This window comes from Dryas octopetala, chromosome 4 (genome assembly GCF_963921425.1).
Source record: "Dryas octopetala chromosome 4, drDryOcto1.1, whole genome shotgun sequence".
Lineage (NCBI taxonomy): Eukaryota > Viridiplantae > Streptophyta > Magnoliopsida > Rosales > Rosaceae > Dryas > Dryas octopetala.
In genome coordinates this window covers 7,409,601-7,434,649 of record NC_141369.1, presented here as the reverse complement: position 1 = coordinate 7,434,649, position 25,049 = coordinate 7,409,601, and the positions used below count along the sequence as shown (strand labels likewise).

Genomic DNA, 25,049 nt, shown 5'->3' with positions numbered 1-25,049 from the left:
TACGTCACTTGCTACTCCTTCAGTGTGTGGAAGCAGTGGCTAAGCAGCTTTGATGAGAACAGGAGGGTACCCAGAAAAGAAAATGAGGCTGAAGTTGTAACCCAAGTCCTGGAAGATGAGTAATTGAGTACTAAGCAGAGAAAATGTGACATAAGCGTGTGTGTGTGTGTGTTTGCTTCAGATTCTAGTATATTTTGGGAGCACCCACGCCCTCTGAGTCACTGACAGTGGCTTTTTCCAGAACAGTAGGGGGAGAGAGAGAGAGAGAGAGAGAGAGAGAGAGAGAGAGAGAGAGAGAGAGAGAGAGAGAGAGAGAGAGAGAGAGAGAGAGAGAGCTTAATTTGCAGAAATTGAGAGAAATTAAGATTTAGGCTTAATTTGCAGAGGGGTCTCTGTCTGTCTGTCTGAGTGTCACTGAGGTTCACTCAACTCATGTGACAAACTTAGATGAAGATGACGATGATCATTTAATTAATTGTAAGTCAACAAACACTTTAAGTAGGCAGGGAATTAAATCCCACTTCTCTTCTCTTCAATTAAGTCTAAACTCATGATTTTCACTTTTGGAAAGTGTCTCTCTTTTTGCTGTTGCTGGTGTTGTTTCATGTAGTTTTTCTTTGTATTTGTGATGTAACTTGTAAGAATATAATATAGTCAGAGTGGAGTAGTTCATAGCTGGAAGCTGCAACATTGGATGCGGACAAAGCTGAGGCTACAATCAAACGGGAAAGAAGCAGAGCCATAGGTACTGCCTGGTGGCCTCCTGACCTGCTGTACTGGTTTTTGATTTTTTCCAGACCAACAATTATCATGAACACCACAATTTACAAGGCCAAACAACGTGCCTCGGTCACATTAAGAGACTGTTTATTATGGTTGCTTTCGCTTAATCTAATTCCAAAAATTGCATTCACATTCGTGGCTCGTTTTTTATGGTGAATTTTCTCGTTTTAATGAATTAAAAAATATGACTCAATTAACTAAGCAAAACGAATGAGGATGAAAATTAATGGACTCAAATAATGAATGAAATCCATTCATTGTTTAGTTGAAGATGGAAAACAAGATTGTAATTAAGGATCCATTCCTTACTATCGGAAAAGAATCAAATATGAATTATATTGACAAATGGTTCGTATTCGCAAATTGGGGTTGTGTTCGACATCCTAGTTCTATGTCTCGGGTTTCAAGTCCGAAATTTTTTGTCCCTAATTGGGGTTTTGAATCCCGAGTTTTTAAGTCTTAGGATCAAATGAACTGCAGAAATACAAATTTAAAATGCCTATTCTACTGTTTGGGAAAATGAAAATGCTTATTCTCATATGTGAATCAAACAATGGATTCGATTCCTTCAAGCCAAACATTTCATATTGTCTACAGTCTACACCTCCTTTCTTTATAACTTGGGTTTTCTGCAATTGGACTCGATTCGAATTTAGTACTAAATTTAAATTTAGGAAAAAATGCATTTTTAGTCTCTGTGTTTTACCTTACAATCAATTTTAGTCTTTGTATTTTCAAAATTGTCAATTTAATCCATATATTTATGTTTGCAAGCAATTTTAGTTTACCACCACCAATTGTGGCGGCGGATTTGTAGTGAATTTCACATATTATGCCCAAGAGAGAGAGAGAGAGAGAGAGAGAGAGAGATAGAGAGAGAGAGAGCTGATGAGGTAAAGAGGGATGGAGGGAGGGTGAGGATGGTAGTGGTGTGTTGTTGTCGGTGGTAGAAGGGAATAGAGGGATGATTTTGGTGGTGGTGGACTGAAATTGCTTGCAAACATAAACACAGGGACCAAATTGACAATTTTGAAAATATAAGGACCAAAATTGATTACAAAGTAAAACACAGTACTAAAAATGTATTTTTCCCTTAAATTTATATTTGATCTTAGAAGAAGAGAAAGGAGTTAAATGCTAAATGGTTGAGAAGTGAGCAGTGAATCAGTGATGTGTGGATTTGTGCCGTGTGTACTACACTCTACATTGGTTGTGGGAGCAGGGACCACAACCAAATGCAATTTACAGCTTTCGCCTTTGACCCGGGAAACCAACCAACCAACTAAGCCCACTTTCACTGATTGCACAATGTAATATAATTTCTGTTTACTAACTCATAAATAAACCATAATAAATTAACAAATTAATAAATCATTTTCCATCTATTATATAATTAATATGACCTTTGGTGCTCAAAGAACCAGACAAGCATGCCAAAATGGATTATATAAAGAAAGTGTTTCAATACAGCAACATCTATAGTCTTTACTTACCAAATGGCCCAGCTTGCTTAATTGGCATTTCATGCATGTAATTTTCATGTGCTAATAATCCATCAAGTAGTATTAGTAGTAATTAATAATAGTTTAAGCAATTACTTAATTGAGAGTTGACTAGTTGAGAGAAAGAGAAGAAATAGAAAAGAAATGGTCTAAAAAGAGTGGGGCAACAAGGGCCAAGTGTGGACAAGAGAGATAGAAAGAAGTGTGGGGTGTACTGGTGTGGTGTGGTCATTGTAATATTTGTGGTTGGGATTATGAAAAAAAGGGGCAAGTCAAAGTCAGGTAGTGACTTATGAGGTATCCTATGCCACATTAACCCAACATACATTACAGTTACACAAATCAAGCAGAGCAGTGATGGCTGTGAACTCTAAAACACATATATATTGCACAAATATTGCATTCAGTCGTCTCTTCTCTCTAAAAAAAAATAATAAAAAATTAAATGACACTAAATGCATATATAATTGAACTTGTTGAATGCAATTTTGTTTTCTGGGTTTGATTTGAGAAGAAGATTGCAATTAATTTAGATCACCTATATAGAATTTTATTCAAGTGCGAATGAGCAAACATGTGAATGTGCCGCCAAGCTCTCGGTAGCTTCGCTGAGTGCTCGGTAGCACCGCTTCCGCCGTCGATTTTTTAGGATATTTCCCCGACGATTCACCCCATGCCTCCTTAGGATGTAGAATCCGTCCAAAATCTCATAGTTAAAATCTAATATAAAGTCAAAAAATCAGTGTTGAGCGCTTAGGAGAAGAAGAAAATAACAATGTCGAGCGCTTAGCGCTGGGTGCAAATGTACGGACGTCCGCACCTGAATGTGCGTGCACCTATATACACCAATTCTTTAATTTGTAGAATCATTGGTACAAATTAATGGTGGGAGTCTAGTAGAGACAATTGTTGAAATCATCAACAACCTTAGTCTAGTGGTATTTTTCTTATTAATATTCAAAAAAGTCTTAAATTTGAATCTTTCTATGATCATATGGGACCATTAATCTTGGGATGTAATTGCTACCAGATTGTACTGACTAATGTAAGTTATATCTACAATCTTGGAGCCTATTAGGAGCAAAATATGTGGATTTGACTGATTATTTTCCTTGAACACGACTTTTGAATAGTTAATATAAATGTGTATATAGAGAGATGTAAACTTTGAATAAAAGTCATAGAGAATTTTCTCTAGAGACTTGAATTTTTTTTCTTCTCAATTTTATCAGCAATTCATAAGTGAGACTTTAATGGTATTGATCGATCTTCAAAGAATCTGAATGAATACAAGTGGGACTCTTGGATAAGGTAAAAGACAGGCAGTGGACAGAGTGTGGTATAGCTTGAATAAGGTAAAACACTCGGATATTTATCAATCTTACCTCCATGTGCACAACCACTCAAGAATTTCTCTTCTATATATTAATTTTCTGCAAAAAAAAAAAAAAAAAAAAAAGAAATGTGGGGTTGGTTAATTATTTTTGTTTGGTTATGTATGGAATGATTATGATCTTACTTGGAAGCTAGTTTACACATCCTAGCGAATACCTTAATTTGAGCCGTGGCACATGGATGTGAAAGTGATATGAAATAGTTACTTAAAGACTTGTTTATGTGAAAGTGATATGACCGGGGACCATTTATGTGAACCTTTTTACTCTCTCTTTGTATATAAAGAAATTTTCTCAACACGACATTCATTCAACTAAATAACTGCATATATTTTATAGTTTTTTTTGTTTTTTTGTTTTTTCACCATTTGATTTTAAACTTGTCAATATTTAATTATTTAGAATATAAATCATCTATCGAGACCTATTTCTTAGTTTTAACTCGCATGATTTTAAGTTCCCTTTTATCCATTGGAATTTAGGTTTTAATTCCCAACTCAAAACTCGAGAGTTAAAATCTAAAATATAACCTCGAACAATGATTCTATACCCTAAAATATAGAACCGTATACCCTAACATGTTGACCCCATAAAAAATAGTCTAAAAAGGAAAAAATGTTCGTTCTTTAGTTAAAAAACGACGTCCTGCAGAGAGAATTTGTATATATATATATATTTGCAAGTGTGATTTTTGAATAATGGTCTAAAATATGAACGGTTCTGATCATTGAATTGTAGGTCCAAAGATAAGACATCCTTGAAAATTTCTCATATATATATATATATGCCTCTTTCATTGAGGGATCTCTTATAGAGCCTGCCCCTTCCATTGAGGGATCTCTCATAGGGTCCACTCCATATAATATTTCAATGATCCGAATCGTTTGTTTTTTATATCTATATTCAAATATCACCCTTGCAAAAAATTGGACAAATCGAAAACGATTAAGCTATCTAATATTAATCAAATAAATAGACGAACAAAATATTTTCGATAAACACTTGAAATGGTGACTATTTAATCAACAATCAAATGGTTTCTAATTAATATAATTTTTTTAAAGTACGATTCTTTAGTGGAGACTGAAAAAATAGACGGTTTCGATCATAAAAATACAATGTAGAGTGAACCCCCACAAGAGATCCCTTAAATAAGCTTATTTAAAGGATCCCTCAATGGAAGTGGCTTATATATATAGGGTTTAGGATTTAGAATGGATGCGTTCGCATTTTTTTTTAGAACGAATGCGTCTGTATTTATTTTGTGTGGATATCCAGCGTCAACGCTCGGCAGTTTTGTTTCTTATAATAGCCTAGCACTAGAATAAGATCTCGCCGCTGCTTCCTCTGCTTGTTTTTCAGGGTATAGAGTACGCGTTCACTCCATACCCTCCTAGGGTGTAGAATCAAGTTTCTAGAAGCTGCATGTGAAATTTTAATTATGGGATTTTGGGCTAACATAAAGTCAACAAACTAGTGATGCGCGCTCGAGGAAAAAGCAAAAATGCACGGCCGAGCACTTGTCGCTTTGTCTCCATAAAAAAAATTTTGCAACATCCTCCTAAGAGAATTTTCAAGTAAGGACATCCTTACTTGAAAATTTTCATATATATATATATAGAGCAATGCTCTAGAGCTAACCAATTAGTAAAATAATACTGCGCTAACTAATTTTATATATATATACAGAACCCCTTCCATTGAAGGTCCCTCATAATAATTTTATTTAAGAATTTTATTTAAGAGATCTCTCATGAGACCCACTCCATATAGTATTTCTATCCGAACCGTCTATTTTTCAAGTCTATATTCAAAGATTATCCTTGCAAAAAATTAAACAAATCGAAAACCATTAAAATATCAAACTTTGATAAAATAAATAAACGAACAAATTATTTTCGATAAACACTCCATTGAATCAATGGTCAAATGGTGACCATAACTGTCCAGCAGTAGCCTTGGGATTAAAGATCAGGCTTGTTTTTTCTAAGGCCAAAGGCCAGGAGAACATCTTCATGTTCCAAAGGGTTCTACATAATCATATTGCCAATTGCAAATGATTTCATAAGGTCCATATTCCAGTACCAACCAAGATCTTTCCCTAATTTCATTAGCACTAAGTTAATCAAGCCAAAGGAATGAAAAAAATTCTGTGATATTGCAGTTTCTTCTCATTATGATTAAAAGTTTACATGCATCCCACATTAGTGTTACAACATTTGCCCTCAATTAATATAGTTGTTGTAAATATATTGTTATATGTGGCTATTCCTGTAATTAGTTGTAGGGGCATACTAGTAAATATTCTAAACCTAGTAAACCCTACCTCTATATAAGGATATTTATAAGATGAATAAGTTGACGACTGATATATTCTCTCTGCCTCTTCTTTTCCACAAACCCTAATCTCTACATATTTTACAACACGTTATCAGCACGAGAAGCTCTTTGGATTGTGGATCGCTAGACGAAAGAGGATCATCATTCAATTTGTTCTTCAACCAAGTAGGTTTTATAAAATAATTTTATGTTCATGATTATTTAACCTTGATTGATTGAAAAATCCCCATGAAGCATGAACCCTAAATTTATGTGATTGATTTATTTGGGTTTACATATTTTATACATGCTTCCTTGAATTGAATGATTAAATAATAATAAAAAAAAAAGGAAGAATTTTTGGGTGATCGGAAAACCACCCCGAGCAGCAGCCCCGCTGCCTTGCGCTGCCAGCAGCAGCGTCTCCTCACTGCCAGCAGCAGTGCCACCTTGCAGGAGAGCCCCCTCGCGCGCGCAGTAGCCCCGCGCCTTGCAGCCCCTCGCTGCCAGCGCACAACATCAGCCAACAACAGCACGCTGCCAGCAGCAGCTCCCTCGTGCAGCAGCCCCTTGCTGCCTCGCGCCTCGCCTCGCTGCCAGCACCTCGCGCCTTGCAGCAACCTTTCCAGTAGCAGCGCAAGCAAGCTGCCAGCAGCAGCTTGGCTGCACACCCAGCAGCCCATGCAGGCCCACCAGGTAGCCCAGCGCAGCAGCTGCCACGTGTCTACCATGCAGGCAGCCAAGCCGCTGCCACGTCAGCGCCATGCAGGCGCCACGTCAGTGCCACATCGCTGCCACTCCCACGCTGACACATGGCGAGCCTCCTGAAACTTTGTAAAAAGGAGATGTTAATTCTTGTCATGCCTGGGGTTTGAACCCAGGACCTCTTGGGTACCAAGAGTGCACCTTAACCACTGTGCTGCTGATAGTTTATTGTTAGTATACAAACCAATTAATATATATACTCTAAATGTCAGAAACTTTTATTCAAATAATTTTGTGATATTTTTCTGTTCTACTTGGGTATATGAATATTTTACTTGTTTAAATTTTTGCACTAGAGTATATGTGTAGAAATTGCAGGTAATTAATGAACCAGTAGTTCATACATAAATATTGAACCTGTAGCTTCAATAATGCCATATAAGGGACCTGAAGTTTCCTTCATAAATTCACCATACATGATAAAACCAGTAGATTTTACATGTTTATACCATGTTATAGAACTTGAAGTTCTTATTTATTGCTTATGGATGTTATTGCCCAAAACATTAATTATAATTATTTGTTCCTTTCAACCAAAGAATATCAAATCTCAACAAGCTTAATTTTATCGCTTTGGAAGTTTCCGGAAGAAACTATCTAAAGTAGACTCAAGATGTTAAGCTTCATTTGACTGCCAAGAAGATGAGATCGACAATCAATGCAGACAATGTTGTCGCAGAATCTCTTAAGGCAAGTGCCATGATCTTCATTAGGAAGCATATGGAGGAAGCACTTCAAGTTGAGTACCTCGCTGAAGAGGATCCACGAGCTCTTTGGGTTGCTCTGGAAGAGCGGTTTGACCATCAAAAGACCATTTTCTTGCCTGAAGCAAGACATGATTGGCAGAACATTCGTTTCCAGGATTTCAAATCCATGAATGAGTATAATTTGGAGATCTGCCGGATCCGGTCGCTCCTCAAATTTTGTGGGGAGGAGCTCACCGAAGCTGACCTATTGGAGAAGACTTTCTCCACCTTCCCTGCCTCCTGTTTGGTCCTGCAGCAACAATACAGGGAGAAGAATTTTACCAAGTTCTCGGCATTGATCACTACTCTGTTGCTCGTTGAAAAGAACAACAACTTATTAATGAGAAATGATCAAGCCCGACCTGTCGGTACTAAAGCAGCACCATTGCCTGAAGCAAACGCTGTTGCCTATCGCGATTCAAACCGCGAGAGAGGATACTGAGGTCATGGAAAGGGCACAAAGTCCGACCGCCCGAGATATGGAAGGAAAGGTTCTCATAGGAATGGCCCGTATGACCGAGGCCAAGGCCCACGTGGTAGGAACCACGGTCCCTCGGCCCTAAGAACTCGAAATGAGAGGAACACTGGTCCGGCCCGTCGCCACAAGAATCAGAATCAGAATGATCTCTGTTACCGATGTGGAGGAACTGATCACTGGTCTCGCACCTACCGTGCATCAGCGCAAGCTGTAAATGAGTATCACGCCAGTCGCGGAACTCGAGAGACCAACCTCGTTGAGGAATCATTTCCTATGGATACCACCTTAGAGATCACTGATTTTCAGGCTGAATCTGGACACTTCGAGAACTAAAAACTCGATGACATGGATATGATCAGCACTTGTGTCATATTTATTTTCTGAATAATGTTTTTCTTATTCAGATTATTTTGGTGATTTATGATTTGGATTATTTGTTTTGGAAATTTGGTTATGCTCGAATATTATTTAATTCAATCAAGTTATTTTCATACATGTGATCTATTGAATTAAATTTATGAATAAGCATGTTTAGTGGGGAAGTTTGTTGTCTGGCAGACAGTGCTACTACGCATACCATACTTCAAGATCGGAAGTATTTTTCAAACTTATTGCTTACTCATATCTCTGTGACAACCATATCAGGCCAATCCAACCTGATAGAGGGCCATGGCAAAGCTCATTTTTATGTTGTCCAATGGTACTGAATTACCATTAATGAGGCCTTATATTCTCCAAGTTCCAGAAGAACGTTGTTGAGTTATAAGGATATTCGAGCCAACGGTTATCACGTTGAAACCACTGAGGAAAATGGAGTGGAATATCTTTGCATAACCTCCAATTTGTATGGCCAGAAGCGTACATTGGAGAAATTGAAATGTCTATCGAGCGGTCTTTATATGACCACCATTAGATCGATTGAGGCCAATCACATAGTTAACCAGAAGTTAACCAATTTGAGCAGTTTCTTTCTATGGCATGACCGGTTGGGATACCTAGGTCAAAGTATGATGCGCCGTATCCTCAATTCATCACACGGGCATCCCCTTACTAATAAGGATCTTGTGTTTAGTGACACACTATGTCAAACTTGCTCACTCAGAAAGTTGAATACTAGACCATCATATGCAAAGACTAGTAAAGACTCCATCCTTTTCCTGCAAAGGATACAAGGGAATATTTGTGGACTTATCCAACCACCATGCGGACCATTTAAATATTTTATGGTTTTGGTTGATGCATCGACAAAGTGATCACATGTTATACTATTGTCCACAAGAAACGCTGCTTTTGCTAAACTTCTCGCCCAGAAGGCTCACCACACGGATTATCCTATAAAGTCCAGAAGATTTGATAATGCCGGAGAGTTTACATCGAAAACTTTCGATGTAAATTGCATGTCCCTTGGGATTAATGTTGAACATCGAGTTCCCCATGTTCACACCCAGAATGGTCTCGCAGAAGCGTTCATTAAAAGATTACAAATGATCGCATGAACCTTGGTTATACGCACCAAGCTTCCAATTTCTGCGTGGGGCTATGCAATCTTGCATGCAGCCATGTTGGTCCGGTTGAGGCCCACTGCTACCCAACCTTACTCCGCGTTACAGCTGGTGACTGGGTATGAACCTGACGTTTCGTACTTACGCGTATTTGGGTATGCAATTTACGTGCCAGTTGCGCCGCTACAACGTACCAAAATGGGTCCTCAACGAACGATGGGCATATATGTCGATTATGAATCCCCATCCATTATACGCTTTTTAGAGCCCTTGACAGGCGATCTCTTTACCGCTAGATTTGCGGATTGTCACTTTGATGAGACAGTCTTCCCGCCGTTAGGGGGAGATAAGAACGTCACCGTTCCTGAAGAACGACGTGAATTGACGTGGAATGTCCCCACTATGTCTTATCTCGATCCCCGAACCGCACAATGTGATAGTGAAGTGCGGAGAATTCTAGATCTACAGAGTATAACTCATAATATGCCAGACGCAATCTCTGATTTAACTAAAGTGACGAGATCACATATACCTGCTGCAAATGTGCCTGCAAGGATATCCGTCCCCGAAGGACGTGTCGTCCCAGGAGGACGTGTCGTCCCAGATGGACGAGGTACAGCAATAGTGGCTAACCAGTCATATGTCCCTGCCCAGAAGTGAGGTTGACCACTAGGTTCGATGAACTCTTATCCCTGGAAGAGGATACATTTGGCACAAACGAGTCCCCTTGACATCGCGATCTCAATCGATCCATCTCACGAAATAGTTCCGGATTATGGGTCCGTCCCAGAAGAGACGGCGTTAGGGGACGCTCCAACGTTTGAACCCACTCCCGAGAACATAGAGATATCTATAAATTATGCATGCTTAAGTGAGCTCTGGAATCGAAACGAGATTATCATCGATGATATATTTGTATTCGCGGTAGCTACCGAAATCATAACTAGCGATGACATCGAACCTCACTCCGTTGATGAATGTCAACGTCGAGACGACTAGCCAAAATGGAAAGAAGCAATCCAGGTCGAATTAGATTCCTTGACAAAGAGAAAGGTGTTTGGGCCTGTCGTTCCTACACCTTCCCCATGTTAAACCTGTAGAATTTAAATGGGTATTTGTAAGGAAGCGTAATGAGAAAAACGAGATTGTGAGATACAAGGCTCGTCTAGTGGCGCAAAGATTTTCTCAACGCCCTGGGATTGATTACGAGGAAGAGTATTCCTCCGTAATGGACGTCATAACGTTCCACTACCTAATCAGTTTGGTAGTTTCCGAAAAACTGAGTATGCAGCTTATGGATGTGGTCACTGCTTATCTCTATGGGAATCTTGATACAGAGATATATATGAAAGTTCCCGAAGGACTTAATACACCCGATGCAAATAATTCCAGACCACGAAACACGTTCTCTATTAGTTTGAGGCGTTCACTTTATGGATTGAAACAATCCGGACGGAGGTGGTATAACCGTCTAAGTGAGTATTTGATCGGGATGGGATATGTGAATAATGTTCTATGCCCTTGCGTGTTTATTAAGAACAAGTTCCGGCTTTGCTATTGTAGTTGTTTATGTCGATGACATGAATCCAATTGGTACTCCTGAAGAGATCAAGGAAACAACTAAACACCTGAAGTTGGAATTCGAGATGAAAGATCTTGGGAGAACAAATTTCTGTCTCGGCCTGGAGCTCGAGCACCGTGCAGATGGAATTACAGTCCATCAATCGAATTACATCCAGAAGATGTTAAGGTGCTTTAATGAGGATAAAGCGAAGCCTTCTAGCACGCCCATGATCGTCCGTAGTCTAAATCCTAAGAAGGATCCGTTTCGTCCCGCAGATGATAACGAAGAGATATTGGCACCAGAAGTCCCATATCTAAGTGCAATAGGCGCATTATTGTACTTGGCTCAATGTACTAGACCGGACATCTCATTCGCTGTGAACTTGTTAGCTAGATATAGCTCTGCGCCAACACGCCGCCACTGAAATGGCATAAAAAACATTTTCCGCCACTTTAGAGGTACGACGGATATGGGCTTATTCTATCCCTAGCTACGCATCAAGGAATGGATTGAACCCCCTCGATCCTCGGAATGATGCCCGCCTTTTGGATATGCTGACGCAGGGTATCTATCAGACCCGCATAAGGCGCGTTCTCAAACTGGTTATGTCTTTACCATTGATAATACAGCAATATCTTGGAGGTCTACGAAACAGACCCTTGTTGCTACCTCTTCGAATCATCCTGAGATTCTAGCCCTTCACGAAGCAGTTCGTGAATGTATATGGCTAAGAGCAGTTTCCAAGCATGTTCGAACTACGTGTGGGCTGAATTCCACCACTGATGAACCAACGATTATCTATGAGGATAATGCCGCTTGCATCCAGCAGATGAAGACAGATTTCATCAAAGGAGACAACAACAAGCATATTGTACCGAAGTTCTTCTTCAATCAACAGCAACATGAGCATCAGATGATTGAAGTCAAGCAGATCTGATCTCAAGACAACCATGCAGACCTCTTCACCAAGTCACTACCAAAGTCTACGTTCTTGATGCATGTTCGAGGTATTGGTTTGCGTAGATTGGTTGATTTACCTAGTATGTAGTCTTCAGGGGGAGTCGACATCAGGGGGAGTATCCCGAAGCATACTCACTTGACCATCGTGTACTCTTTTGTCCTTCGTCCAAGATTATTTTGTCCCACTGAGTTTTGTTACCTGGCAAGGTTTTAATGAGGCACATCTTGGCATGGTCACCCTACTCATACTACATCCTAAAGATGTGTTGATCTGATATATATGCATTTGCTCATCTTTTCCCTTCGACCACGGGTTTTTCCCATTAGGTTTACCGGGCAAGGTTTTGGTGTAGCAACTCTAATGCACCCCGCTCCCATAGACATACTATCTACTTATGATCCAGAAGATATGACTTCACCTACTTTCGAGGTCCTGATGCGACTACTCCACACTCACGCGCGTTGCACTCTTTTTCCTTCGACCAGGGTTATTTTTGTTCCCACAGGGTTTTTATTACTTGGCAAGGTTTTAATGAGGCAACTTAGAAGCGCATAGCAGAGACAACACTAATGACATGGAATATCCAAGGGGGAGTGTTGTAAATATATTGTTATATGTAGCTATTTCTGTAATTAGTTGTAAGGACATACTAGTAAATATTCTAAACCTAGTAAACCCTACCTTTATATAAGGATATTTATAAGATGAATAAGTTGACGACTGATATATTCTCTCTGCCTCCTCTTTTCCACAAACCTTAATCTCTACATATTTTACAACAATAGTCTAATTTTCTATAATACAGTAAATAGGATCATAGGACCCTTTATCGAAAAATAATAAAACAATAACTGTTTAGTGTTTCTGTTCACTCCAAAATTTTACTATACAACAAAGTACATAGTGATATATACCAATTAACAGAATGGAATGAAGCTTCTATTTCTGGCCTCCTCCTGTTGAACTTCTGCAGGAATGACTGGTGTAGGTTTTATGCACTGGATTGGGGGCTGGCGGCCGCTGAAGGCTCAACAGCACTAACTGCATCAGGGTTATTATTACCCCTACCATTTGTGACAAGTTTTCCTGAATTCTTATTCTCTATTTGGTCCTGATCCTTCTTTACCATCACCGGTTGAAACTGCAAAAGAATAAACGCCAAAAACAAATCCGGAAATAAAAAGCTTGGTATATTTAACCCACATGTTTCTGATGAAAAAATTGAAGCATTAATTTGCAAATCTGATCTAATACACACCTGGTATATGGAATATATAACATTTCTTCTTATTTGTGCCATCATCTCTAAGAAAAGGTTGTAGCCTTCAAGCTTATATTCAATAAGTGGATCCCGTTGTGCGTATCCACGTAAACCTACAGCTTGCTGAACGAACTTTAGTGATTGTAAGTGCTCCTTCCACAATCGATCAATATTGTTCAAAACTAAGAACCTTTCAGCATCTTTCATCAAGCCTGGTGCTTGGTTCTCGATAATTTCCTGATACAAAGGTTCAAAAATATTGGGAATCAAAACCATTCAGACTATTAATAAGCAGAATTATGACTTCCTGGACATTTTTCAAGCGTACTTGGCTAACCAAATATCAGTAATAGCAAAAGACAGCAGTTCAAATTCAGTCAGAAAAGGTCATGGCATTAACTCCTCAAAAAGCTACTCACAGTTCTCAACAGCATGTTGGTGATTATCTTAGTGCAGTGTTACACACAGAACATTTAGAAATATTTTCAGAATGTTCATTCATGGCTCACACACTTCAGCAGAACTGTAATCATTATTAGCAGAACCTTCCCCTCTAATTATAATGAAAAATCACTTCAAATGGGCTGACATCAAGAAATCTCTTCTTATGAAAACTTATTATACTGACCCTTTTCTGCAAATATGCTTCACGACCACGAAGATGAAGGTAGTCCTGCAAATCTTCATAACTTGAACACTTGCTCCTCAGCAAATCCAGCGTCAAATCATTCAATAGATAGCAGTATCTAAAGCCAAAGCAATATGTTTGTCATCAAACAAGGAGATCCACCATAGAATTGACATAAATTTTACAAGCATCAAAGCAACCTTCACCATGAAGGTAGAATCGACATCAAAAGATCATTCCTACACAGAGAACTCAAAAAATCTGACAGTTGCAACAATTTAAATAGTTAATTTATGTTTTGTGTCAAAATATACCTATAAATTAATGGCATTTCTAAGACAGCATCCTGTAATTGCATGTTAAGATAAGAAAGACAAGATGCACCATCATCTCACAAATTTATTTTTTATTTTTTAAGTTTTTACACAAGCACTTAGAGTGAAAGATGCAACTTACTGTTGAAGTTTCTTGATAAGCTTATCAAGATCCCAGCTTTCTTTTGAAGCATCTGAACCAATATTTGCCTATTCATCATAAAATTATGATTTCACAGAACCCAAGAATCAGATACAAATTGATTATGCAAGACATCTGTTGGGAAAAATATATCAGAAAGAAAATTACTTAACATATACCTCTAAGATATCATCCATTGTTAGTTCAGCATATTCAATTATAAGTGATTGGAGATTGTCAGCTTCAAGGGCTCGCCTTCTTTCTGTATAGACACGGTCTCTTTGGCTGTTTAAGACTTCATCAAACTCAAATAATTGCTTTCGGATATCAAAAAAGTAATTTTCCACTTTCCGTTGAGCTTCATCTAGTGCTTTGGTCAGCATCTTGGATTCAATTGGTAGGTCCTCAACTCTAAAAGCTCTCATTAAACCCTGCAAGTTGGAATACCAAGGGTTTTTAGCAGGCCTACAGCAGCATTAGCAATTAGACACCCACAACCAAAGTTTAAACCTGAATACGATCTCCACCAAATATACGAAAGATGTTATCTTCAAGACTTAAGAAGAAGCGTGAACTTCCAGGATCCCCCTGCCGTCCAGTTCGGCCACGCAGCTATATAAATACAAGTTGCAAAAATCAATTTCAAGACATGCTCTTTGGAAGGAAATCTCTCAGAGTATGTTGAGAAAAGAAGGAAATTCTTTTTTTTCACCGAAAAAAAAAAAACCAAGGCAGGAGAACAGCCCGAGTTAATTGAAGACAGTATAATGAATCTTTCCAAGACTTAAACCTGATTATCTACTCGGCGAGATTCATGGCGTTCGGTTCCAACCACATGAAGCCCACCAGCAGACACAACCTGCAGGGATGTGAAAATGTAAAAAATATAATCGACACTAACACTGAAAGTTAAGGAAAATTTACTTCATGGAATAAACTAACCTTCTTCCTTTCTTCCTCTGTGTAGACCTTATATTCTTTAACAATTTCTAGAAAGGCACTCCGCAGTTTGGCTATGACTTGATCCAAAGCAGGACCCTAACAAATAAAGATTTAATAATCTCCATTCAGCAATGTAAGAAGAAAAGTTCAGATAAGCTTCAAAGTTGTTCACCTTTTCACAAGAATAAGATAGACGCTCCTCTGCTTCAAGCTCAGTTAATGATCTCTGACCCCATGTTTCAACAGCTAAATTTACAGCTTCCTCGGCCAATTTGGCTTTCTCATTGGACAGTTTGCATGGAAATAGCTTTTCATTAACCTGGAAAAATCATTCTGAGTTTCAAGATAATAAAACCATTGAAAAATGCAAGTCCATCTACATTTTTGCACCGAAAGTAAAATCCAATTACATATCAAGACCAAAAACAAAAGCACACCTTCCATGTTTTCTTTGGGGGAAGTTTTTTCACTGACACATAACCGCCTTCAGTTAGTTTAACAACTCTGCATGAAAATTATAAGAAAAATGAAATGCATGTTTTAACTTAAGTAACTTTTAAGAAAACCTGCAGAATGTTTAAAAGTCAAACATTCTTAAATCCAGAATTCCAGGCCCCACTCAAATAAATTTCTTCTCTTAATGCAAGCTATTCTCTTTCTCTACTGTAGAATAGAATTATAGAAGTAATAATATGGAAATTAACCTTGACACATAATATAAACTCCTCCAGCATTATACCAGTGGACTCAACATGCTTCAACAAAACTTTTAAGTGACTTTATATATATATATATATATATATATATATATTGGAAGGGATCGAACCCTTAACGTATTCTAATCCTAACCTATTTCCCCACCCTTTTGGGCTGACTCCAAGGGCTTATTGTAAGTGAGTTGTTTGCTTTTCTTACTGTCCAAAACACAGAGTTGTAATGTTGTGTTGAGTTCCGCATACTTTTGATCGTTCTTCTTAAAAGCTATGTTGAAGATTTCCATAAGCATTGGTTGTGGTCGAATTCATTCCATGATGCATATGTCTCAACTCTCACAGCTAGGAATGGTAAGTTGACTTAATAACTCATATGTCTCATTATCTGTGGTTAGATCTTGCATTGCATGCATCTATTTCTTTCATTATCTGTGGAGTTGGATCTGTCTAAGTCATCGCATGCATTCATTTGTTTGACATTATTTAAGGAGTTGAAAATCAAAGTCTGGTTAGGGGCAAAATGGTCAATATCAAATATTCGGAATAATATTTAATTTTACTTGAATTTTTAAAAGCTAAAGTCCCAGTAATTGGCTTTTCTGACTTTAATCAGAGTTTTGTGTAAAATCAACCCAAACAATTTTGGAAAGTGAGTGAAAGTTTTGATGGGTTGGTGAAAAGCAGATTTTATAATTAAAAAAAAAAAAAAAAACCAAAATTTTTTGAATGAACTTGGATTTTTATTTTGTAGATATTTTAATGAATGCAAATATAAGGTTATTTTATTAACTAATTGTAAACTTTCAGTAAAGGGTTATAATGTAAAAATAAGGACAATGAAAAGTCATTTACTTGAATATTTCAAAGTAAAAAAAGGTGAATTATTGATAAGGTATAAGTGTAGGGATAATTGTTGTGCATTCCATAGTGTTTCTGGGCAATGGGCATTATAGTATTGTGTGAAGCTTGCTCGAACGAGGTACTTGAAGTTTGGAGGGTTTATGCTCTTGTGACTCCATGTTTTACCTTGTTGCATAAACCTTTGATTTCACATACCAAATTGAATGCTTTACATTAAGTTCTAAAGTTCATAGACCATGTTGTTTCACTCATAACATATAGGCTACATGCGTTTGAGACTACTTCACCTTGAGAAGTCCCTATAGACAATTCATACGGATATCCCAACTTTAAGAGAGTCTGGCGTTACCATAAAATACAAGATCTTATGCCTACTTCTAAGTTACATGTGGTGGAGCTTTGCTTAGGGACGAAGAAAAGAGTGAATGAAAACTTGTGAATAAAGCCTGAGTTTTCTTTGTGAAAAGACAAGCGCTTTAGTGACGTGAAAACAGAAAAGAGTAAGCATTTACAATTGAATGGAAACTGAAATTTTTTTGTAGATTCGAGTTAGTTTCTAAGTCCAAGTCTCATCCCCTTTGCCTGTTAAACTTAGTCATTAAAACATTGGCCAATATTTCGCACCACTGTACACAACCTTTCCATCCTATCACCAAAATTTTGACAATATTTCGTCAAAATTTCAGCATTTTATCGTGTCAATGAAAACTAGGCTTTTTGCCTTAATTCCTCGAGATTTTTCAATATTTCCACAGAATTTTGGTGGAATGTCAGGTCGATATTATTTTAAGACTTCAGCTAAAAAGCAGCTGGGAATAGAAAATAAGAACAAAAAAAAAAACATATCTTTGTAGATTTTAATTATTTCAATAAATGGTGTTTCTTCTCAAAAAAAAAAAATGCATTACCCTTTCAATATTTTACACATTATTTTCTAAACCCGACATGGTGCAAAGAGTAGATGGATTATTTAAGTAAGATGTCGGCTCCTCGAAGTGTGTAGATTGAGCTTAATAAAATATGAGCTATTTAAGTAAAATGTAAACCGAAATCTAAGTGTGAGTTCTTCAAATAAAGTTCAAACAAAATTTTGAGAAGTGTAAGATAAGTTTGAAATTAATATTAAATCAGTTTTATTAACTGTTATTTAATGTAACTTAGATTTAAATTAGTTATACTAGTGTAGATTCACATTATGATAATTTGATTCTATGTTTTCCATTGTTGCCAATTGTAAACTAAGTTTGTAATTAATGTGAAATTAATAATATTAAGTGTTAATTAGTGTGACTTAGATTTTTGATATATAAAATGCTGTCAAAGATTTAGAAAAAAAAAAATATCAATAAATTAAATCTGTTTTTTTACTTAGTATTGAAATTTCAAGATCAAACTTGTGATCTGTGCACACTGTATTCATCCATATCATAACAGTTGTCATTTATGCACTATTTTTAAGAAGTTTATTAGCATAATTGATGCGTTACTAACTAGTTTACCATTTCTTAAGTTTTCATCCACAATTTAATGTTTTCATGCAAACTTCTGTCATTTCTATCAATTTATGCCAATATTTCCACCGATATCCATATTTCCCTACATCCAGACTACCGATATTTCAACTGACGCTGTCATTTTCATCTTTGGTTATACTAACTTTATCCTATTGCATCTTGGTTTGGTCTAGTCATTTTTTCTGGTTATGTTTTAAATGTAAAAACCCTGTGTTCACTTGTGTGCTTCATTACTTGATTGATTAGATTAAATAAACCAAGAATATATATACTTTATAGGAAGTTAGAAACTTGGGTTTATTAAGACAGTCAACTCCATCACTTCCACATTTGATTAACTTGCTGCATTGATTATTTATTGATTGGTAAATTTATATTTTTACAATTTACTTTGTGGTTAAGTAAATGTGAGCAAAAAGATTCTGAGATAACGTATTCACCATTACTTCCACATTTGATTAATTGCTGCATTGATTATTTATTGATTGGTAACTTTATATTTTTACAATTTACTTTGTGGTTAAGAAAATATGAGCAAAAAGATTTTGAGATAGCGTATTCACCCCCTCTAGATTATTTTATCCATCTTAAGATTCCTTAAGTAGTATCATAACATACCATAATTCCTAACAAGCTTCTAGGTGGTAATGATGGCTGGTAAACATCAAGTCCGGGATTCCAACATGTTAGGCACTAGGAGTCCAGACTAGATATCTAAAGTGTAACCATTTACAGACAAACCAACTAATATGAAGCTCAGATGATACCTTGGCATAAGCATCTCACGCAGCTTCAACCTTGCCATAAATTCAGCATTCCCACCAAGGATTATGTCTGTTCCTCGACCTGCCATATTGGTTGCAATGGTGACTGCCCCTAGACGACCACTTTGTGCTACAATTTCTGCTTCCCTCTCCACATTCTCTGGTTTTGCGTTGAGAACCTTCCATAAAATATAATTTATAAATGTCCTCTCACAAAGAACACATAATGTTCTACAGTTTTTTAATTACCCAAAAAATAGTCTACTATTTTAAAAAAATTATCAAAATTTTAGAGATACAAGCACAAGTAAAAGACTTAAATTCACACTTAGTTGTTCATTAAATAATTAAATTCCATGTACCAAATTTCCAAGTAATCAACTTAAACTATTAAGACAAAGGACACCACACCTCATGGGGAATTCCAACTTCTTGCAACTGCTCGGACAATGAGTCACTCTGCTCAACACTAGTTGTGCCAACAAGTACAGGGCGACCAGTCTTGTGCATTCTAGAAATCTCTACTACAACTGCCCGCCATTTTCCCGTAGTTGCCCTGAAAACTACATCAGACTCATCCTGGGAAGGAAAGTAAAGAGATAATAAGAAACTTGCATTGAATAATTTTAGTGAATTTGGAAGGCATTATAGAAATCTCTTATGCAAATCTCCTTATTTCTTTTATAGGACATGCACCACTTATATTCATATTTATGAGATACGAAATAAGAAACATTAGTAGTATATATTTTCTATAATTTCAAGCCAAAACAGCATAACCTACCTTTCTAATCATAGGCTTGTTTGTGGGCACAATTTTGACTTTAAGCTTGTATATGCTTTCAAATTCTGTGCTTTCAGTTGCTGCAGTGCCAGTCATTCCACAAAGTTTCGGAAACTGTAATAGATACATGAATAAATATTTTGAAGAGTAAATTTCCAGAGATGCCACACTTATCGAGATGAAAAATAGAATGCTCGAACCTGGAGAAAGAAGTTTTGGTAACTAATTGAAGCCAGTGTTACAGTTTCATTTTGGACAGGCAGAGCTTCTTTTGCTTCAACTGCTTGGTGAAGTCCATCACTCCACCGCCTCCCCTAAATTTCATAAATAAGCCACTAAAATCCCGTGAGAGAATAACAAATCTAATTCCCCTTTCCCCTAATCTTTGCACCCACAAATTTATGTTATAGGCTATGACAATGCCATAAGGAAGCCTATATAATGCAAATTGCATCGATGAGATAACTTTACATGAAAAATGTTTTCTGTTCTGTGGAGAAAGAAACTAATGCACTCAATAAAGAATACAACTATTGATAAATATAATCACCTGCATAACTCGACCAGTAAACTCATCAACAATAAGAACCTCCTTTCCACGAATGATATAGTTTACATCTCTAAGAAAGAGTTCTTTCGCTTTTATTGCATTCAGAACATAAGATGCCCACTGTTCTCGGGGATCATATAAATCTTTTACACCCAGAATCTCTTCAGCATCTTCATAACCCTGTTCTGTAAGCAGAACTGTTTTCTGCTTTTCATCCACCTGCAACAAAAACCTTGGTACGTATATAATTAGTAGTTCTGATTTTCATTCATGGCTCCTGGGATTTATGATCCCTTAAAATAGAGAAACTTCTGTCAGTTAAGAATATATGGAAGCCTTACAGTATAATGTATTTCTCGTTCAAAGACTGCAGCCATCTTTGCAGCTTTATAATACCGGTCACTAGGTTTTTCTGCAGGTCCAGAAATAATGAGAGGTGTTCTTGCTTCATCGATAAGGATGGAATCAACCTCATCAATTATACAGTAATTAAAATTCCTCAAGACAAGCTCCTCAACACTCTGTATATGCCAAGAAATACATTCAGCTAGAATAATATTAGTTAAGCAACCTCTTAAATGGATTGAAATTTTTAGCAAAAAAATAACATAGCAAGAATTACTTTCCGTGGCCAGATTATCTCTCAAGTAATCAAAACCAAGTTCACTGTTGGTAACATATGTGATATCACATAAGTAATTCTCCCTTCTTTGTTCACTTGTCATATTCTCTGCCCACAGAAGCATCCAGTCATTAGATTACTGTCACAATCTTAATCAACAAACAAGCCAATATGTAGAAACATTATCTAGAGAATTTAAATCATCATTGCCACTGGAAAAAAAAATCAACAGACTAACAAACAAACAATAAATTAGCAAGAACTAGGCTTTAAATGATATTTTAAATTATCTTATTGAAATATTAAGCGCCAAAATAATAAAATAAAGTAGACTGGGAATGAATAGATTTTCAAATTGCAGGAAAAATGAAGGCATGCAGCACTTAGTAATTGCACGAAGGCAGAAGCATTGAAATGATCAATCTTCAAGTTGCTAGGAGTTAGTCTTGATTCTTGATCCATCCAGATACAATCAATAGAAATGGATATTAAAGGAAACAGAAAGCAGGGTAATACAAATATACAAGAACGAGACATACGTTGGATTAGGCCAACCTTCAATCCAAGGAAACGCGGAACTTGGCCAACCCACTCACAATCACGTCGGGCCAGATAATCATTGACAGTAACGACATGAACTCCCTTTCCAGTTAATGCATTCAAATAAGCTGGTAAGATAGCAACAAGGGTCTTTCCTTCTCCAGTCCGCATTTCAGCTATTTCCCCCTTATGAAGAACCATGCCACCTAAATGATCAAAAAGTAAAATCCAATAACTAAAGGCATAGTATAAATATTATGGGTGATGTAAACAAAGGTGTTCTTCCTTTTTGAGTGTCTCAACCAAACACCAATTGATGAAGTGTCCACCACAGCAATAGTAGAAAGAATGAAATCTCATACATATAATAACAGAAGCGTGATTAAATGTTGCTTGATAGTATGGTAACACAACTTGACAAATTTCTCACCAATAAGAATAATATATGTAGACAGGAAGCATTGAGCAAGATAGGGATAGTAATAGTACGTAGAGAATTGAAGAATATCTACCTATGAGTTGGACATCAAAGGGACGAAGGCCTAAAACCCTCTTCGAAGCCTCTCTTACAACCGCAAATGCTTCCTGGAACGGTAGTGCTTCTTTGGTTATAAGTATACTCAAAGCAAATAAAGCACTTCAAATATAAAATGAACAACAAATATGGAAGCCACATTTACTCCTTAGAGGAATTGGTTCAGTCAAAGAACTATGATTTCAGTATTATATATGTTATCCAACAACTCAGTAGCATACCCAATTCCCAAATACATAACCCATGTCTTATTTTCAATAAGAGAACACCAAAAAGTGAGAATAGAATAAAATATAATAGATTGAGCAACAAATGTACAGAACCAAAGAAAGAAAATACTCACTGGTAAAAGAGAATCCAAAGACTCGCCCTGCTTGGCACGTTCTTTAAATAGACTTGTCTTTTCCCTAAGCTCCGAATCCGAGAGCGCAGACATCTGAGCTTCCAAGCCATTGATGACAGACACAGTGGGAGCATACTGTTGCCTGGTGGACTCACCAGTGTCAGTCCCTTTGAAGATGCCACCTAACAAACCCCCCAACGAAGCCACTGCTTGCATTCGCCGGATTTTGCGAGTTGCAATTCTTGATGTTTCTGGCATTTGGAAGGTTTTTCCGCCGAAAAAAGAGGTACCCAACTGGCAGTTTTTGGGGTTGAGGGTGTGGGGAAACTTGGAACACAGAGGTGATAGTGAAACACAAAGATGATGAGGATGCTTCACCAGAGGAGACTCACACAGTGGTGCCACCGCCATTGTTCCGGCTATGCTAAATTCAGAGATTCAAATTTCAGTCTGCTATTTACAACAGCTTAATTATCTTGGAGATAAAGGATTTCATGCTCAGTCTGTCTTTGGTTTGAAGTAAAGCCCAGGATCCAGAGATTGCTCTCGAGTCTGAAACGAGTTGGGATAAGATGAGACTGACGGGGCATACCGCAAACCCGATAAAGGAAACAAAATTCCCCGGGAAAAAGAATAAGGGCCCCTCCGAAGTTATTTTATTTTTTATTAACCATAAAAACATTGACACACGACCAAATGCTAAAAACTTCTCACTAAAATTGTTGGCAAAAAAATTTTTAAAAGATTTGGACCTCAAATTTTGTACCTTAAATTAGGAGCGGGCATTAACCAAGGAATAAAATTTTGGCTTTCGAGGAAATTTCGATGAAAATTTGACGGAAATTTCGAAGATTTTTAAATTTCGACAAAAATTAGAAGGAAATGATGAAAATTACTATCAAAATACGAAAATTTTGAATGAAACTTTACCATATGTTTATTTAATATATTATCTACTAAATTGATAAAAAATATTGAAAAAACCAAATTATATAGTAGGTTTTATGTGATATAAGATGAATATAATACACGCTGAAGACAAATACTGTTAAATAACATTAGTATATTATTTATACTCTATAATCTGTATACTAAACCCTATATATTTTATAATCTATATTCTATATTGTTTAGGATATGGTATATAATATTAGGATTTAGGCCTTTTAGGATATTTTAAATTATTTTTTATATAGAAATATATTATAGTTTACTAGTTTACTAGTTTATGGTTTAAAAACAACTAAACGAAACTCCAAAACGGCCAAATAAAACTCCAAACTATTTTTTTCTTTACAATTGTCCAAAGGCCCCAAACCCCAATCAATCCTAAACCTTTTAATTTCTTTCTCTTTTTAATTTTTTTTCCAATGGCAACAAATAGGTTTAACAATTAGAATAGGGCAAGGGAACTCTCCCCCTCTAAGCGAGAGTTTTTTCAAACCGTGACTCTAACGCTTGCAATTGCAGGCGGCTAGGGTTTTGGGTTCCTTCATCTCGACGTCACTGTTGAGGTTGTGCCTCCCTCTCCTCTTCCCTCTTGAGTCTGCCTGCCTGGTGCAGTGGCCAGAAGATGGAGGAGATAGAGACGAGTTTTTCAAAGACCTTGACGTTAACGGAGGAGGAAGTCGACGCGATTCCGATAGCCAGACCAACTTCGACGGTTAACTCAGAGGTTCTGCAACGCAGCTTAGTGGGGCATGTCCTCACCGCGAAATCCTTTCATCGCACAGCTTTTAAACAAACCATGGTGAAGCTATGGGATGCGATGGGAACGATCACTGTGAAAGACCTTGGACCTAATCTCTTTTTATTCATCTTTGCTTTCTCGGAGGACAAGGCTCAGGTCATCCGCCATGCTCCCTGGACTTTCGACAAGGCCTTGGTGCTGTTGGAGGAACCAAATGGCAGGATTGCCCCATCACAGATGAAATTGAAGTTTGCTGATTTCTGGGTGCAATGCCATAACTTACCTTTCGATTACATGTCTGAGGAAACTGGGAAGATTATTGGGGACGGGATTGGACAATTCTTAGAAGGCGCAGGTGGATATGAGTCACATTTGATGGGGCGTTTTCTGCGAATCCGGGTACGCATCGATGTTACACGCCCCCTGCCTCGAGTCAAGAAGTTGTTGATTGATGAGGGCGTTATGATCACTGCAGAGTTCCGATACGAGCGGCTCCCACACTTTTGTTTTGAATGTGGACGAATTGGACATAACTCCAAACACTGTGCTTTCATTCCTAATGAGCAGAAGCAAAAACCTCTGCACCAATGGGGGGCCTGGCTGGTAGCGCGGGGGGAACCTGGAAAATTCTCCCCTGCTGCGAGTACTGAGGAAGGACAGCATGAAGTCGCAGTGAATACTATAGTAGAAGAGGTGGTGGAGCGAGAGATGCGGAGTAAAATAGCAAGAGGGGGCGACATGACTTCAAAGGGGGGTAATCGAACCGGGAAACATACTCTGGGGGGCCATGTTTCTGGGTCACCTAATACAGACAAGGACTCTAGACAAGGAA

At 37.5% G+C, this 25,049-nt stretch overlaps 1 protein-coding gene across 1 annotated transcript; it reads right to left on the bottom strand.

Moving 5' to 3' along the window:
* Positions 1-12,823: 12,823 nt before the first annotated feature.
* Positions 12,824-23,115, bottom strand: AGY1 (Albino or Glassy Yellow 1). Its single transcript, XM_086240264.1, has 20 exons — positions 22,528-23,115; positions 22,162-22,234; positions 21,649-21,855; positions 21,115-21,217; positions 20,829-21,009; positions 20,488-20,706; positions 20,138-20,251; positions 19,938-20,051; positions 19,565-19,732; positions 19,157-19,332; positions 15,739-15,805; positions 15,474-15,620; positions 15,302-15,397; positions 15,150-15,218; positions 14,870-14,971; positions 14,539-14,790; positions 14,360-14,427; positions 13,904-14,021; positions 13,273-13,512; positions 12,824-13,155 (listed from the first exon to the last, which is right to left on the bottom strand). Exons 1-20 carry the CDS (start codon positions 22,936-22,938, stop codon positions 13,006-13,008), a joined length of 3,075 nt encoding a protein of 1,024 aa, XP_086096390.1. The 5' UTR covers positions 22,939-23,115; the 3' UTR covers positions 12,824-13,005.
* Between the last annotated feature and the right edge of the window lie 1,934 nt (positions 23,116-25,049).

What these genes read in the sequence shown, in the direction of transcription:
- AGY1 (XM_086240264.1), bottom strand. Translation starts at nt 22,938, where the DNA reads ATGGCGGTGGCACCACTGTGTGAGTCTCCTCTGGTGAAGCATCCTCAT. An exon ending in AACGAGAAATACATTATACT is followed by an intron (nt 20,707 to 20,828) that starts GTAAGGCTTCCA and finishes TTTTTGTTGCAG; the next exon opens with GTGGATGAAAAGCAGAAAAC. An exon ending in CAGAGGAAGAAAGGAAGAAG is followed by an intron (nt 15,219 to 15,301) that starts GTTAGTTTATTC and finishes ACATCCCTGCAG; the next exon opens with GTTGTGTCTGCTGGTGGGCT.